General features: G+C 34.8%; 2 protein-coding genes across 2 annotated transcripts; both read right to left on the minus strand.

Moving 5' to 3' along the window:
* Window positions 1-970: 970 nt before the first annotated feature.
* LOC140956572 (dirigent protein 4-like) lies at window positions 971-1,551 on the minus strand. Its single transcript, XM_073413367.1, has one exon. The coding sequence runs from the start codon at window positions 1,532-1,534 to the stop codon at window positions 971-973; it is 564 nt and encodes a 187-aa protein (XP_073269468.1). The 5' UTR covers window positions 1,535-1,551.
* An 11,242-nt stretch (window positions 1,552-12,793) lies between these two features.
* LOC140957820 (peptidyl-prolyl cis-trans isomerase 1-like) lies at window positions 12,794-13,500 on the minus strand. Its single transcript, XM_073415208.1, has one exon. It carries the CDS (start codon window positions 13,445-13,447, stop codon window positions 12,932-12,934), a length of 516 nt encoding a protein of 171 aa, XP_073271309.1. The 5' UTR covers window positions 13,448-13,500; the 3' UTR covers window positions 12,794-12,931.
* Between the last annotated feature and the right edge of the window lie 5,868 nt (window positions 13,501-19,368).

A 19,368-nucleotide genomic window follows, 5' to 3' on the forward strand; every position in this document is an offset into this window, starting at 1 on the left:
CAATGCACTGGCTCCTATATGTGTCGTAACTATACCCAACCTCGCCACCTGATGACTCTCCAAGAGCCGGTAAACGAGTCAAAGCACAGCTCAAGCATATAGAGCATCAGTGTTGTCCCGGGTCGTAACGACTAATGGTGTACAATCATAACCACGGACTTATCCTCTCGATGAATGATAACCACTTGGAAAGTCCGAGTGAGGGTTGTTCGGTATAATCATCATATATATATGACTACCCATCTGCATGTTTGGACATCTCCATGCCCTTACCAAGAAACGCAGTACACAACATCAGATATGCTAGTCTCGAGCTCAAGCGACCTTTATCCCTGTTTTAGGCGACTGAATCGACTAGGAACAAATTTAGAATATGCAGTGTTTACAAATGAGTTTCAACATCGAATTACGATTCATTTGTATTAAAGCATAATCAAGGACTTTATCTATGCATCTTGCATGAGTATACAGATAAAGTAAAACGAAACCATNAGCTTACAGGGCATCTACTCTAACAATCGACACGATGATTTTAGCATGAAATCATCAATAACCTTGAATTCTTTATTTTTTCCATTACCGGACTCGCGCATTTGGATTTTCATCATAATCGACACGATGAGATTTATTTTGTTGAATGTTAATATGAATAAAGTCAATCTTGAAATCTACAGGATGTGTTGTGTCTCCAATTAGGTCCAGGTTATTTACTGATCGATAATGTAAATGTCAACGATTGAGCCGAATTAATTATCTCGGATACTCTTAGCCCATGCATGTTCTGCGTTTAGTTTGGGACTAATGAGTTGAGTCATTTCATTATGGGTGTTGGAAGCTAGCGATGGAATATTTAGTTAAAACAGCACATCGATGGAGTAGAAAACAGATCAAGAACGTACGATTTTGCAATAAAACTCCACATTATATAAGCCATATATAAATCTCTTATTAAAAAAGCATTATATATCCGTCATGGATGAACAAGCGTCACTTTATACTCCAGAATAGCATCACCATTTGTAGTGTTCAGGAAATAAGTATTCACCTCGATGAACCCCCTCGCCATCCGAAACCGGCCTCGTCCCCCCACCACCGCCATTTCCCTATGCTTCTCCGTTATCGGATTCCTCGAGAACACACTGATGGAACTCCCTTTAAACTTCCCAGTGGTAAAACCTAAATCAACATACATAACCAAAGTCAAGAACTCGTCTTGGCTTGATGAGAGGTACATCCCACGCGCGTTGCCTATGAGTTTTGACGAGAGCTCGGGGCCTTCGGTGAGAGGATCGTCGATGGCGAAAAGGATTCCAAATGGCACTGGATCGTCCTTGCTCTTCGTGGTATTTGGAGAAGCTATCTGGACTGCGGTGGGGCTTTTACCACTCAAGGTATCGTGTAGGTAAAAATGGAGGTGGGTTGTTTTTTCTTGCAGTGTTGAAAATGGTTGTGTTTTGGAGTAGTATTCGGAATGAACTGACATGGTGAATATGCAGAGTAGCAAAATCCTAGGTAAGATTAAAGCTTTCTCCATTTTTAAGTGTTTTGTGGTGAGATCATTTTGAATTTATATACACACAGTATATTGAGAGCCGATTATGAAAATCTGAAATTCAGATTTTTATACCTTTCCAAGATAACAAAACGAGACAACTATTTATTTTGGCATCTTGGATTTTGATTATGCATTTATTTCAATGGCAGGCCAGGTTTGATTTTACTGATGGAGTATTGTTTAATTCCGTAAACCTCATGAAAGAGTTTTATTTTCACAACTTTTTTAATAACTACCATCAGACTAAAATGTTAATAATGGTAAAAAAAATTATATATAAGTTTCAAAAAATAATAAAATAATTATATTCTGAATTGAATAACTATAACATTTTTTTAAAAAAATATACGAAAAATAAGGGTCGGGTCTTACATTCCGAATTCACCCAAAAGACCAAAGACTAATCATATGGATTATTTTTCTCCTATATAAAGAGAATCATAACATTTGCAAATATGAAATATCTCTCGTCTCTTCTGTCAAATCATATCAAAATTAATGCATTTACGATAAGATTAAAATCACATATATAATCATATACAATCCAAATATTACACTTGATTTGTTAGATATGATAATTGAATGAAAAATAATTGTAGTGATAATTAAAAGGAGATATGGACAATTATTATTGTGTGATCAAGTATATATTTTTTTGAAGTTTTGTTCATGTTATTAATATGGGTAGTGCATGATGTCCTTGTCCAGTCAATACATGACACGTGTGCTGAGTGAATAAATCATGATAATTCATTCAACCGTGATGTATGGATCAGTGATAATGATTCATCACTCAACACATGTTTGCTGAGTGGATGATGATATTAACATGTACTGAGTGGATAATTCATTCAACCGTGATGTATGAATCAGTGATAATGATTCATCACTCAACACATGATTGCTGAGTGGATGATGATATTACACATATGGGTAGCATTTACTAAACCCTTTTTTTTGGTATAAATTTTTAATGTGTGATTAATTTATATTTTTTGTTTTGACCAAAATACTATTTGCCAATTTGTTCAATTTACCTTTTGTATGGGAGTAAGCACATTGTCTCTTCTTTTCCTCGCCTCACCTTCTTTCTCTATTTCTTTCTTTTCTTCCTAAAATTATTGTTTCATCACCTCACTCTCATCCTCAATTTCTTTCTTGTTCTTCCTAAAATCATTCTTAAATATTCAAAATTATTTACACCAATGAGTAGGGGGAAAAAGGGGGAGATGGCTCACAGATTAAATTTACAAAGCATTTTCACATACAAAAGATAAACCATTCCTTCTTCTGTGACGATCTCATCTATTATGTCACTAAATAAATGGAACAAAATAATATTTGTTGAACTTGGTATGATGCATCTTGTAGAAATTAAATATACGAGCAAATAATAAAAGAAATGAAACATAAGAAATTTACGTGGTTCGACAATTTTCCTACGTCCACGAGAAACAGAACAACAATATTTACACTATGGAGAAAATATATAAGAAATTCTTCACTCACTCAAGATTTTCAGATCCCAACTCTACAAAAAGAAGCTCTCAGTTTCTCTCAAGAATCCCTACAAATTGCTTATTATGTTTCTCACTTTAAGATGCCCTTCAAGATAATGGATGAAGCTTATTTATAAGAAATTTTGAGATGAAACACGTGGTTCAAAATTCTTCACGTCTTTCAACTAACAACCACATTTATTTTGTCGACCATCAACCATCATATTTATTAATTTTCTCAACCATCAACCAACATATTAATATATGTCAATTAGTCAACAAATCTCCAGCTTTGCATAAATTAATAATATACATAGTTTTTGATTTATTGTGTTCATTCATGTTTCTCAACTCATGCATACTTCAATTAAGTCCAACTTGTGCTTGAACTTGGTGGCTGGAAGTAACTAATTAGTAATCATGTATGTTAGATTATTTACTGTGGGTATTTTCTCCATTCTAATTGTTCTTTGAGAAACCATATCTTTTATGAAATGCATTATGGTATTGATATGTTTCGCCCTTTCATGATACACATGATTTTTCGTCAAATGAATTGCACTCCTTGAAGCCAAATAGCCTCTTTCACAGCTCCTGCTGCTGCGATGTACTATGCCTCGGTGGTTGACAAAGAAACAATAGTCTGCAAGTTTCTTTCCAATTGATTATAAATCCGCACACATACCCAGTTAACAATTTTCTTCTATCAAGATCTCCATAAAAATCTGAGACGACAAATTCAATAATACTTCCATCATTGTTAGAATTTTTATAAGTCAATTTAACATCAACAGTTCCTCTCAAATATCGAAGAATCCATTTGATTGGTTGCCAATGTGCTTTTCCAAATTCTTCATGTACTTGCTTACAACACTGAAATCTTGAGAAATATATAATATAGTACATATCATGGCATACAGAGGCTCCCAACTGCATTTGCATAAGTGACACGAGATATTTGCTCCACCTCTTCTGTAATGGAATTGTCACAGGCTTCGCATTTTGCATGTCAAAACGTTCAAGTACCTTTTCAATGTACTTTTGTGAAAGAAATTTTATGACTTCTTTTCTCTCTCGGTAGATCTTCGTTCCCAAAATTTTCTTAGCAGCTCCCAACTCCTTCATCTCAAACTCTGTATTAAGTGTGCCTTTAGTCTTTCAATTTCTGACATATTTTGGCAAGCAATCAACATATAAGAATAGATAGATGAATAGGCCATAATCAAGTTTCTTAATGTATACGTAGCTATCATACTCGCTCCTTATGTAATGATTTGCATGCATAAAAACATCAAACCATTTGTACCATTGTCTTGGGATTGTTTCAAGCCATATAAAGATTTCTTCAATTGACACACATGGTTTTCTTTGCCTGGAACCTCAATCCTTCGTGTTGTTTCATGTAGATTTATTCTTCCAGTTCACCATGTAGAAAAGCTGTTTTGACATCTAGTTTCTCAAGTTCCAAGTGAAAATGAGCAATGATCACAAGAAGTTTACAGATTGAACTGTGTTTTACCACCGGAGAGAATACTTCGTTGTAGTCAATCCCTTCTCTCGGTGTAAAACATTTTTCCACAAGTCTTGCTTTGAATCTTGCATCTTCTACAACAGGAAATCTTTCTTTTATTTTGAAGATCCATTTACTTCTAACAACCTTTTGATTCTTCTATCTTTCATTACTATCCCAAATATGATTCTTGTCAAGTAATTCATTCTCATCAATCATTGCTTTGATCCATTCAGCAGATTCCTTGCCAGCAATTACCTCTTGATATGTTTGTGGTTCATCAAGAGTAATGCTTTCAATAACACTTAGTGCATAAGAGACTAAATCAGTATAATAACTATATCTTTGAGGAGATTTTCCATATGTCTCTAGCCAGCTGAAAATCCAGCAGATTATTATATTCCGGAAGTTCTTGCACGTTTTAATCTTGATCTTTTGAGGGTTCTGTTGTAGATTCCACCTCAAGCTCCACCTTCTTCAAGATATCAATATTTTCTTTTTCAGATGTCAATTCATTTTGTACTTTAAGCATTCCAGGTTCATCGAAAATTATGTCTCTACTAATTATGTATTTTCTTGCATCAATGTTCCACAACTTGTACCATTTCACATCTTCAGGATATCCAAGAAAAATATATCTTTTGTTCTTGGTTCAAGCTTGTCTTCATTTACGTGAGCATAATTAAGTTGGACAGCCAAATATCTTCAAGCTTGTCTTCTTTTATTATGTATTTTCTTGCATCAATGTTCCACAACTTGAACCATGTCTTCATTGTTAAATATGTACATTTGTTCACCAAGTAGCAAGCTGTATTTACAGCTCCAGCCCAAAACCATTTTGTTATACCAACATTCGAGAGCATGCATCATGTTCTTTCTATCATAATTTTGTTCACCCGTTCTGCAAGACCATTTTGTTGTGGAGTGTGTCTCAAAGTATGGTGTCTCACGATCTCATGATCCTTGTAGAAATTATCAAATTCTTCTCACATAATTCCAAACTATTGTCAGTTTTCAGACGTTTAATTTCATTTCCAATCTGCTATTCAACTAGTGCTTTCCATTGTTTGAATTTCATGAAGACTTCATTTTTATGTTTCAGGATGTATATCCAAAACTTCCTTTAGTAGTTATCAATGAAGGTTAACATGTATCTGCCACATCCGAGAGAAGGAATTCGAAAAAGACCCCATAGATAAGAGTGGATGTAATCTAATGTGCCCTTAGTCCGATGTACTGTTGTGTTAAACTTCACTCGACACTATTTTTCGAATATACAGTTTTCACAAAAGTCTAATTTTCCGGTATTTTTGCCACAAAGCAGTTTTTGCTTACTTAGTTCTACCACACCTTTTTCATTGATATGCCCAAGACATATATACCATAATTTTGTAATATTAGAATCAAACATTGATGAAACATCAACAAATCTAGTAATTGTGCTTCCCTCCGGTATATAGATTCCATTGGATTTCTTGCTTTTCATAATACTTAGTGCGTCTATTGAAACCTTTATGTCTCACAATCTCATTTGAAAGTATACCCAAATTGCTCGAGCGTACCCAAGGATATCGGGTTTTTCTTCAACTCTGGAACATGTCTGACATATGTCACAGTCTTCAAAATTATGTTGAACATTTTGATCTTTATTGTGCCTTTATCAACAACTTTACAGATTTCTGTTCACCTAAAAGGACTTTTTCCTTCATCCAATGATTGATAGGTTGCAAACAAGTCCTTATGGGGACATATGTGATATGAGAAACCTGAATCAAGTATCAATTCATCTCTTGAGTAATGTTCTAGAACTGTAAAAACATCTTCATTGTCATTTTTTATTGCTGCATTTCCAGAATCATAGTCATTCTCCTTTCCAATTCCTTTGTGTTCTCTTCTAAGATGTCCTTCTTTATTACATTGGTAGCACTTGAAGGTTATAGGTCTTAATTTAGATTTAGACCTAGACTTGCTCCTCCACGATCTTAATTTCATGTTTCTGTTCTCTTTTTTACAGAAAAACTTTCTACTAATCCATTATTTTAATTTTCCTATACTTTTTTATTCAACTCATTAGAATTTAAAGCAAATTTAACCTCTTTCATAGTAAGAGTTTCACGTTCATACATCATAGTATCAATGAAGTTTTCATAGGAGTTTGGCAAGGAGCATAGCAGAATAATGGTTTGATGTTCGTCTTCGATTTTAACATCTATACTTTTTAGATCAAGTGTAATTTTGTTAAAATCGTCGAGATGTTCTTTGATGGGCTTTCCTTATGAATTTGAAGATGTATAATATTTTCTTCAAATACAGTCGATTGGTGAGTGACTTTGTCATATACCATTTTTCTATTTTCGACCATAATTTTGTTGTAATATATTATTCGGCTACTTTTTGTAGAACATCATGAGCTAATCACAAAAATATTTCATAGTGTGCTTTATCCATTATCTCATTCTTCTCAACCGCGGACATAGATTCCGACAGCTTTTCTCTACCTTCCAAGGCTTTCGGTAAACCTTGATGAACTAGTAAAGCTTTCATTTTCACCCGCCATAAGGTAAAATCATTTGCTCTATTAAATTTTTGTAAAGCTTTCATTTTTACTCACCATAAGGTAAAATCATTTGCTCCGTTAAATTTTTCCACTTCGGACTTTGTACTTGTCATAGTTCCAACAATACCTTAAACAAGTTCAAGATCAACCCTACTTTGGTCAATATTCTCAAGAATACATTTTCTGATGTGGAAGATCAGTCAAATATGCAATCACTTAGCATATTTTGAAATTCAAGAGAAAATTACAACCAAAAGCTCTGATATCAGTTTGTTGAACTTGGTGTGATGCATCTTGTAAAAAATTATATATGCAAACACATAATGAAAGATATGATATACAAGAAATTTACGTGATTCGGAAATTTACCTATGTCTACGGAAAAGAAAACAACAATTTTTATACTATGGAGAAAATATAACAAGAAACTCGTGACTCACTCAAGATTTTCATAACACTTAGTTATGTTCTACATAAGTTAGGCATATTCGAGTTGGGTAAGTGTATAAATAAGTTAACACATTGAGTGAATTTGTTTGATGAAGTAAAATATTGACATGTTGAGCTTGGTTAGGCAAGCCAAGCCAATTCGAGTTGACTAATCGTTGGACACGTGGGGATCTTGTTCAGAAGGTTTAGAATGATTGCAATTCTAGTTTTGACACTTGGTAGAATTCCGAAATATGTGATAGATGGACAGTGTGCATGCAAGGAGCAGAAACTCTTGTCAAACATGAAGTTAGCATGGTAGTTACACTTATCACCATTCAGACAAGACAAGTGTCCCAAGCAGTTGGTACCTTAATTATTGCATTGTATTTAGTTTATAGTCATTTCCATGAGTTGCACAAGGGCATGATTCACTAGTGTGAGCCTTTGTTGCGTGAAAACCTTGGCTTCCTATTGTATTATGATTCGGATGAATGCTAAGATTGGGCATTATCCATAAATTTTGCTTACTTTCTGCAAGTGCTTGGGGGTTTGTTTGGCTCTTTGAGATTGATAATCCACTAAATACTTAAACACAAGTGAACGAGAATTGGCTGATTGAATCAGTGTATTGATTCAAGCCTCACAAGGGCGATAAACTCGAAAAAAAAGTTGATGTGTGTTAGCCCCTGTGACAATCAGTGTACTTGTTCCTTTGTTGAGACATACACAATTAGCAATAAATCCAAAGTTTAGAGAAGAATTCAGATGAGAAGTTAAAAAAGAGTCGTCATAATTTAATTTTGATATGAAATCTAAATAAGAAGTTGCTTATTTATTTATATATAAACATTCAAAAAAAACACACATATATATCAAACGATAAGAAGTTATATTTATAATTTTTATTATGACGTCACTAAGTCATATAACTATTTAGTTTAATAATAAATTAGACATTATTTCACATTTTTTATTTTTTTTATTATCGATCAATTCACGATTTTAGTCCATTAACTTGTATTTTTTTCAGTTTCAATATTTTTTCTCCTTGAAATCCGTCACCTAAAAAATTTCTGGTGACACATGAATATTTTTAACATCATGTAAGATTTTTCGGCGTCACGTCAGCATTCCCATGAAAAAGACTATTGATAATTAAAAAAATTGAATTAATATAATGAAAGTATTTGTTTAACATAAAAGTACAAAAATATTAGGATTGTGTGCATCAGATTTTAGGTATTCTGTGCAAGTGTTGTAAAACCTATTCACAACATGCAACAAAATATATATTAATTAAACACACAAATAAACTTTAATGAATAAAATAAGACCGAATAAATCACGCAGAAATATAAAAACTTATGCAATGTCTCATGGCAAAATGTTTCACTAGAAAACCTTTTAATTTACAAAAATCAATACTAATGAACAAATAAAAACTAACTTCCTTGACTAGTGAGAGAATAATGTGCGTCTAAACATATATCAAACCATATAACCAAAAACTACGGATGAAACAAACGCGAAGTCAAAGTTCTTAAATAAACGTCGCACTAATCAAAACAGTGATTAGATGTTGTCATTAAATGTTCTCAACACTTCACGACATCACTTCAATACGTCTTATCTTAAGCTCTTTATTAATTCACCGACGTAATTCTTTGCTCTTCCTGCGGCATTTCACTGCTCTCATTCAACTAAAAAGAACCACACCCGAGCAGTAGCAATGATCTCTTATTTATAGAATTCATTTTCCCTAGACTTTATCCTTGTATAGAGTCCTATACACATGAGAAAACAAGAATTTCATTAGGAAATAAACTCTTTCGAACAATAGTATATTATCTAGATATCTTATCATAAATATCGATAATATCACGATATTATTGAAAAAAAGCCTATCCCCATTTGAATATACGTTCAAAAAAAAATTGTGTAAGTGAGTCGATCCACTTATTTTTTATTTTTTAAAATTAATGAGTTTGGGCTCTAACTTTCATTTTTTGTATGTTGACTAATTTGAAAGATAAATCATTTTTTATTTTTTTCATAGGAAAAAATTTTGAATTTGTGTAAAATTTTCGAAAGACAAATTTCTTAAATAATTTTAAAATAAAGATTTTTTTTAAATCGTTGATCGTCTCAAATTCATTAATTTAAAAAATTAAAAAATTAAGTAGATTAACATATGAAGGATCGTATGCTGGGCACCAAGGGTGCTTCAAACACAATATTCTCCATGAGCTGCAGTAGCTCGTGTTCTAAGAATGTGTACATCGATGAATTAGATCGAGTTTGGTTTTCAAACCAAGCGAAAGGCACTCGAAATAATCTTTCGTTAAGAAAACCGATATATTTTATATCATGTGCAACTGAATAATTGAAGATCACATGGGATCAGTTCTGGCGTCTATCTGTTCAATTATGGACAGAACTGAACTGATATCAGCTGAACTGATAAAATCAGTTAAGAAAAAAACGAGCAGTTAAACAGATAAATGACACAAGTATGTTTATGGATGTTCGGAGACTTCAACTGCTCCTACGTCACCCCTTCTACCTCCTCGGGTAGGATCCACTAGAAGACTTTGATTTATACAATTATTTGTACAAACCCATCCAGCTTAGGACTTACCTACTTCCTAACTGAACTCCTAGTCTAGACTGAAGGCAGCACCTTCCAGCCAACACTTCTTTAACGTCTATGTGTCAAAGACTACATACACAAGTTTAATGTCTTTGTGCAAGACTGTAATCTGGGTGGTGGTGTGTGTGTGTGTGAGAACTGAACAATGATAACAACCAGAAGGTGTTCTCACATACTGAGAGAAATGAAGCTTCTAATCTAAGATGATATATCTAAGGAGTATTCCCTCGACTGGGCAAAATGCTTCTTGAAAGTTGATAAGCAATATGAGTGCCCACTCTCTTTTTCTTTCACACTTCTGTTCTTTTTACTCTCTATTGTATCGAGTCTTCACTGATCTTCTATTTATAGGTGAGAAGTTTTGAACGTACAGTGAGACTTAATTATTGTATCTGTTGCATTTGAGTTTGTTCCTTGAGATCTACGTTGTACTGCCCGACAACCCTTCTGGAACATTTGGCTTTGAGCGTTTGAAACAACGTTCATTATTGTCCTTTGACTGTACAAAAGCTTTTGTACATTTGTGCACAGCTGAATTCTATTAAGTAAGCTTGTCGTGATCTGCAACTGATTGCTCCTAACCGATGTTCTGAACTGGTCAGTTGTACTGGTCTTGTTCTGATGAGATGAAATCAGTTGGCTCGTCAGCTGAACTGATTTAATTGGTTCAGTCTAACTGGTCAGCTGAGATCTTCATCAGTTGAACTCTTTATCAGCTGGCCGGACTTCTGAAGTTCTTCTGCTGAACTGCCTATCAGCTGGACATTCAGTTGAACTGTTTTAAGATGCATCAGTTGAACTGGTTCAGTTCATGTGATCAGTTGGTTCTTTCAGTTAGCATCATTGACAGCTTCAGTTTTGGCTCATAACTGATTATTTCAGTTTCAGCTTTCTGCGCACTTAGGTATATTTATTAGTAACAAATTAACAAGTTTTGTTAACATCAAAATCAAGTAAATATTACGAACGTGAAATGTTCCAATAACATATATACACAACTTCTTTTATTTTTTTAAAAAACTAAGTCAACATATATTTAAATAAATAAAATATTTTGTTTTAAAAAATAGGAAGAATAAAAATTCAAAAAATTTTCTTATGAAAGTTCACGAATTTTCATATTTCAAATATTATTATTATTTTTTATTATTCATATTACTATTAATAATAAAATAAAAAAATAAGTGAATGAATACACATATACATTTTTTTCGAAAATTAAACCAACACATATTTAAAAAAAAAAGTTAATTTTTTTAAAAAAAAGTTAATTTTTTTAAAGATAAATTAATTAATATTTTACGAATAGAGAATATTTGAAAAATAAATTGGTTGACTTACTTTTTATTTAAAGTGATATATTTTTCGAATTATTGAACTGAAAAACCAAAAGAGCTGTCATTCCTCTCTACTTTCTCATCGCAAGATAACCAGAATATCATCATTTTTGGTAAAATCAAGTCCGCTACGGGCCCCTTCAAACTCTAACGGAGGTTGCATGGAACGGACCTGAGTTTCAACTTCTTTTTTTTTTTTTTTCNAATAATAAAAAAATATAAATAAATAAATAAAAACACAGTGTATGCTCCTTGTATGGCAGCTTGGATGCTGCTATTAGTGACGGACACTACAAAATATAATGCAGCATCCGTCATTATTGTGGTGTTTTGTTTTAATTTTGCAAAATTTCACCATCTAACTAATTTTTGAAATTAATTTTTTTTAAAAAAAATTAAAATTTTAAAAACCCCGTATTTGGTTGGTGTGAAACGGATAATAATGAAAATAATAATAAATAATTGATTACGTAAATTCCAAAAAGAAAAAGAATATATATTACAAAAAATGGTGCGAGACCGTTTGTGAATCAAATCAACCACTCCACAGAATGTTCCACTTTAGTTTGATTATTAAATAACTACTTTTAATTTTATAAAAATATCATAAAACATTGAGAAATTATATCCCATCTATAACTATCATATGATAATAAATATTTTTTCCCTTTGACTATACTTAATTATCATATTAATTATAACATAAAAAAGTAAACGTGAGATAGTTTTACGAATTTCAATATAATTTTTAAATATTTTGCCAAAAATTATTATATATTTATGTACATGTGACAACAGGCACTAATATAAATTATTTGTCAATTAGGGAGTATAAAAAAAGTATATGTTTTCCCTCGACAAGATTGCTTCTTGTCAAATAAAAAATTAAGAAATTGGGACCCAATTCCTAATTATTAATATATTTATCATGCGTCCGAGCATCCGGTCGAGGGGCCGACACTGTTTGGCCTCATTCAAAATAGTCGAGAAAATAAATCAAAATATTATAACAGACATTGATGTAAACACATTTCTTTATTATAAAACTTACCTGATATTTGTAAACAATTCCTTGGATACTCACTCATTAGCAAGAAAATCTGCTGTAAGTGAGATTTGAACACCGATGGTTCAGAGATAATAAAAATTGATGTACATAACGAAAACACCAGTTTACACCCCAACGACGGCGCGTTCATCGGACATAATACTTTTTGGCCAAATTCAGAAATCAAAATCCGAAAATGTAAATGTAGAGGTGAAAACTAATGTTTATTTGAAAGCATCGGGGACAGAAACTAAAACTCGATCAGGAAAAGAAAAACATCAGAAAATTAAGTTAAGATCGATATCAGATCTCAACATAACACAACACCCAGAGGTACAATCTACTAAAGTTGACCGCAGTCAGCGATCACCACAGGCTTCGAAGTCCTGCCCCCACCGGATCCGACCTTCTCGATCGCCTTCACGACGTCGTATCCTTCGACGACCTGCCCGAACACCACGTGCTTCCCATCGAGCCACGAGGTCTTCTCAGTGCAGATGAAGAACTGCGAACCGTTGGTCCCAGGTCCAGCATTCGCCATTGACAGAATACCTGGTCCAGTGTGCTTCTTCACGAAGTTCTCATCGGCGAACTTCGATCCGTAGATCGACTCACCTCCCGTGCCGTTTCCGGCGGTGAAATCGCCTCCCTGACACATGAAGCTAGGGATCACGCGGTGGAAACACGAACCTTTGTAGTGGAGTGGCTTTCCGGATTTCCCAACGCCTTTCTCACCGGTGCAGAGCGCACGGAAGTTCTCGGCCGTCTTAGGGACGACGTCAGCGTAGAGCTCCATCACGATCCGGCCGGCAGGTTGGCCGCCTACGGTCATATCGAAGAAAACTCTAGGGTTTACCATTTGTACGGATTACGATTTATTGCAAATATCCTTCTGATAGTCAAGTCCGGCGGCAGAGGGGGACGGAGTTTAAATAGGAGGGTTATTCTCTGGAGGGATGATCTTGGCCGTTGAAAGCGGACGCGTGCCATACATCCCAAGAGGGGTATGTTTGGTAATGGCAGTGAAAAGTAACTGGGGTTGGATTTAAGCTGCACTGTAGTTAAGTCATGCAATTGAGCATATGCGTATAATATTCGCCCGCGGTGGAGAATCAGAACCCCACACATTTTTCCAATTATTATTTAACAACTTATTAAATCAACCGTTTAAATATTATTTAACAATTACTATATTCTAATTCAGAATTATTTAACAATTACTATATTCTAATTCAGAAAAGTAATGTTTATAATTATACATATAAAATAATATAACAACATTTTATTTAGATTTTCATGTTTTTCAATTCACGACTCATTTCATCATTTGATTGATGCTGATGTAGTGCAAGAGAGAGAAGCAATTTGTTAGTTTTGAGCTTTTAAAATGCATGCATAATGAGTGATTTACATCGAATCAAGTAATAGTACCTCGCGCCTTTGTATGTTTTCCTCCATGGCTCCATCCAAAGGCAAAAAAGAAACACAGAATCCCAACCATGATAAGTTATATATTCTCCCAATTAAGGTTCATGAATTTTACAACAAGACATGATTAAATAATTCTAGCTCTGGATAGACAAATGATACTATTTGCTTCAAATCTTGTAACGACTCTTTAAGGAACTGCAAATTCGATCGAGCAGGTGAAGGATTAATTAGACCTAAAAAGAAATGCATGGAAAGGAGTTAATCAGCATTAACTGAAGTTCCTTGAGAAGGTCTCAACATGCCCTAATACCCCATATATATTTGTATGGCACAATATATTCTAAGTGCAATTGCCATGACGGTTATTTCCAACATTCAGCTACATGTATTCTGTATTTCTCGTGTGAGAGTGGCTTCATTGTGCTGGCTGCGCTTAGTTCAGTTACGGTTGAAATCCCTTGATCCTGTCGGAAAATATCAATTGGGATAAAAAAAATTCACAGAAAGCAAAAAGTAAGATTAATATATATTTTTTTTAAACAATATATGTCCACGCACATCTTGACAAATATTAATGCAATTTCTTTATCCAAGGAACGACTGAAAAGGCAAAAGAGAGCCATATTTACCTGCAGGCCGTACGTGCAAGATATCGGGCATTGATAGCTCTGGAAAATGTGCAAGCTAGGTCGACAAAACCGACCACATGCGCCATTCTTGAAGCACTTTCAGCTTGTATGCATTGAAACTTCAAAAGAAGAAATGCAATCTTATATATTTCAATTGCAATCAAGTCGGAGAAGTGAGTCTGGGGAGCTATGTTAGCTAGCGTTGTCATTAGACTGATCTCTAACCACTGAAGTAGTGCTGGAAGACAACGAAGAAAATTTATAATTTAACTCGCAACCTAGAGCAGACCGAGCAAACCAGCCATTTCTGCTGTTAATAGATGTTGGCTCATTGTACCACTCGAACTCTTCTTTGAGCACAGGGTAGCACAATAAAGGGGAATTCTCCTTGCTGATTCTCTAGGTCGCTGAGTTGCCCGGCTATTAATCGGGACTCAATGTCTTTCAAGGCTTTGTTCCAAGAATTCCATTGTCTTGCTAAGACGCAGACAAGAGTTGTGGTATTTTGGGTTTCCTCAAGCTCATGTAAAGAAATATTAGATTTCAAAGCACGAGCCCTTTTCTTTTCATGACCTTCAAATGGAAAATCCGGTGCACTTAGGTAACACAAAAGTAGAGGAGCTTTCTCTACCAATATGGAAGATGACACATAATCCACAATACTAGCAGAAATACTTTCTAAAGACTCAATTATTGATGCAAGCACAGCCAGGCTGAGTCCCCAAGCCGGCTGAGGCTTTTCAGTTCTCTCGGAGATGTTGGAGAAGCTTGTATCACATTGAACCACGGGGAAAGGCGCACCTCCATAACAGTCGAACAATAGCATTCTTAAAGATGCAAGAACACCAGCATTTACAAGCATCTCAGCACCCTCTCTCACACGTGCAAAGTTCAAAAGAAATTTCAGTATTACGGAAACTGTTTTGGAAGAGGTTATATCTCGAAGCTTCCGAACAATATGTTGCAGAGGAAAATGTTTCTGCATGATGGGAAACCAAGTAGCAGGAATCAAGAAACTTCTCAACATAAAATCAATAGCAGTCAAGGAAAAGGTACAATGATCCGTGTGTTCAATGCAGTCGCAAACAACAGGCAATAATCCCAAACTTGCATTAGATGCCTCAGGAGAGACTTCCACAGGTTCCGAATGCAAATCCTTGAAACTCAACTCAACAGAACTAAGGATCAACATAAGAAAAAATTTCTTAGCTGTCATGACACCAACTGACTTCCTATAGCTGCACAACTCTTTGAGACCATAACCTGAGGTTTTTACAATGACAACAAAAGCAGATCGAGAAAAATCATTACTTGTGGATTTTGTGAGGAGTAGAAGTGGTTCTGCTTGAGCAGTAAGGATATTAAGAGCGTCTTCATTAATGTCAGGAACATCAGTCAAAGATTCCAGCATGGTATGAAGACATTTGCATATATGATCGATACATGACAAAACTAGTTGCTCAGACATTGCTAGCTGGGTAAAATTTTCAACCTTGGTGAACTGCGACATAGGGAAATTTTCCAAGTCAAACGTTCAGAAAACCAAAAGCAAATATGTTTTACAAAATCATTAAAAGAAATAACAAGAAATCAAGAACTCACATTGTCTCCATGGATATAGAACAGGGAAATTATCCCTATCAAAGCTAAAAGCTTAGAAATGTGAACGCAGTATCATTAAATTCACACGTTGCCAGCAAAGGATCGCAGTTTCTGCAACTTCTTTAGTTTCTAGCCATGCTAACAGATCCCACATTTCTAATCCCAAATCTGATCTGAGGCGGACAAAATCATAAAGGTAGACACCATTACTGTCTGCAAAAATATCATTTTCTTTCCTACATCTATAGGTATTAAAGAATTTTCAGCAAAAACTGTGGCGCGCGCCCTTCAATCTCTCCTTTAACATGGTAAAATAGATTGCTGAATATTAAAAAATCCAATTCTTGTCCTTCACTGAAATTCCAAAGAGAAAAGATAAGAAGCTTAAGCGAGTAACTCTCTTATGGAGTACTGACTCAAAACAGCATTACCGACCAAGGATAATCTGAGAGACCATTCTGTTCATTTTAAGCTGCAAAAGAATTGAGTTGGCTCAAAATTTTAAAAATACAACAGCACTTTTTGGAATACAAGAAACAAACGATAGCCTCAAATGGCAACGTGTGAATTAAGCATCATTCCCAATAAACTATAAGTCGACTCTCCACTACAAAAAAAATTGGTCTTAGCGACGAAAAAAACTGTCGTTAATGTAATTAGACAACCCTCAAAACAATTATCTGTATTTTTTAATGAGACAAACTTAGCTACTTGTACCTAGAAAGTCTTTCTGTAAATTAATCTACCCAATTTTTTTCCGCAACCTTGTGCTAATGTTGGGTAATCATCAGATACAATAATGTTATTTCAAGTCAATTTCAAACTAGCTATGAGACTTATGACAGTCATGAAAGTATCTAATACTGCTACACCTGAGAACAAATCGTAGCTTTTCAAAAGATACAGGTTGATTAAGTGTAGGCACCCTATATAACCGAAACCAATCATCCAAAAAACATAGAAATATATTCTGTCAGATTGTGTAGATATCATCTAATTTGATTTAATTTTGTATTGTGGAAACATAAATCTTGTTGATTATGTATAGAATGAGATATAAAATTCATCTTATTTCTGTCAAAAAAATATAAGCTAAACTTAAGTAAATCATAAATAACAATCTTTACTAAAAGGAAAAAAGATCCTTATAGGATCTGCCCATAAGGGCAGCCACATAATTTCACACTCCCCCTCAAGCTGTAAGATATATGTTGATCATTCCTAGCTTGGAAGCAAGGTTCTCTTGGAAGAGCCTTCGTGAGAATGTTTGTTGTTTGCTATCCAATTGGTGTATAAACCAACTTAATGATTCCTTCCTCGATTTTCTCTTTGATAAAATGTCGATCAATCTCCGTGTGTTTTATTCTATCACGTTGAACGAGATTTTTGCAATATTGATAGCAGATTGATTATCACATAACAATCTTATGAAGCCTTCATAAAGAATCTTCAACTCATTTAGAAGTCTTTTCAACCACATCCCTTCACAAATTTCATTAGCCAAAGCTCTAAACTTGGCTTTGGCACTACTTCTTGCCACAACTGGTTGTTTTGTACTCCTCCAAGTAACTATATTACCCCACACATAGGTACAATACCCAGATGTCAATCTTCGATTGTTTAGAGAACCTGCCCAATAAGCATCTGAAAATATCTCCAGAGTTTTGTTGTTTCCCTTCTTGAAGTACAATCCTTTTCCTGGAGTTATCTTTAGGTATCTAAGGATACAATAAGTTGCAACAAGATGTTCTTCTGTAGGATCATTCATAAACTGACTTGCTACACTTACTGAAAATCCAATGTCAGGTCTGGTGTGGGATAGATAAATGAGTTTGCCCACGAGGCGTTGGTATCTCTTTTCGTCAACAGGAGCACAATCCATTTTCATCCCAATTTTGCAAGTTGGATCCATTGGTGTGTTTGTGGGTTTACAGTCAAGCATACCCATTTCTTTGAGAAGATCTAAAATTCTTTTTCTGAGAAACTGGCATGCCTTTACTTGTTCGAGCAATTTCCATGCCAATGAAGTACTTCAGTGCTCCAAGGTCTTTGATTTCGAATTCCCTTGAAGGAAGAGACTTGACTTGCTTCATTTCTTTGACATTATCACCTGTAAGCACAATGTCAACATACTGTGAGGATAATAATTAACCCATCAGCATAATGTTTGAAGAAAAGAGTACGATCAAAATGGCTTTGAGTAAACTATTTTTCTCAATAACTTTGGTGAATCAATCAAACCAAGCTCTCGGGGATTGTTTGAGACCATATAATGTTTTCCTCAGTTTACAAACTTTGCTGGCATTATTCTTGTTTTCAAATCCTGGTGGAATCTCCATACACACTTCCTCTTCAAGATGTCCATTTAGAAACGCAATTTTGACATCAAGTTGAAGAAGTGGCCATTCAAAGTTTGGAGCTAATGATAGAAGGACTCTGATGGCATTCAGTTTTGCCACCGGAGCGAAGGTTTCTTGATAATCTACACAATATGTCTGCGTAAAACCCTTGGCTACATGTCTTGTTTTGTATCGATATATACTTGCACCTGCCTTGTTTTTAATTGTGAAGATCCATTTACACCCCACTTGGTGTTTTCCTTCTGGTAGGTTTGAGAGAGTGTCATTTGTACCATATGGTCAGATTCTTGATTTTGGTTTGGAGGAATTGGCTGCTCTATCTCTTGGTTGGGCTTTGGCCTTCTTGAATAAACTTGGAACAGTGTTTCGGTGGGAGACTTGAGATCTCGTGATGATGGTAAAGTAGAATTAAGCATTTGGTAATGTATAAGAATTAGTTTTGAAATCTCGAAATAACAAAGTAGATGTTGTATCACTCAGTGTTTTACCATGAGGAGAGAGCCAAAATTGATATTCTTCTTGAGAGAGAGATTTTTCCCATGAATATCAGCTTTGGAATAAAGGGCTGATTCTCAAAGAAAGTTACATCCATGTGATACCCTGGAATGTCTCGGGCCATGGAGCCGGGACATGTAGCCGGGTCATGGATAGTGCCCAGATCAGGGAGGGTGATTATTCATGAGATAGTAAAGCTGGTATATTGGAATAGGTCGGCAAGGAAGCCCGGTCCCTGGAGGGCCTGGGATGATGCAGGGACA

The sequence above is a fragment of the Primulina huaijiensis genome, chromosome 14 (assembly GCF_012295235.1).
Source record: "Primulina huaijiensis isolate GDHJ02 chromosome 14, ASM1229523v2, whole genome shotgun sequence".
NCBI classification, from domain to species: domain Eukaryota; kingdom Viridiplantae; phylum Streptophyta; class Magnoliopsida; order Lamiales; family Gesneriaceae; genus Primulina; species Primulina huaijiensis.

What these genes read in the sequence shown, in the direction of transcription:
- LOC140957820 (XM_073415208.1), bottom strand. Translation starts at nt 13,447, where the DNA reads ATGGTAAACCCTAGAGTTTTCTTCGATATGACCGTAGGCGGCCAACCT.
- LOC140956572 (XM_073413367.1), bottom strand. Translation starts at nt 1,534, where the DNA reads ATGGAGAAAGCTTTAATCTTACCTAGGATTTTGCTACTCTGCATATTC.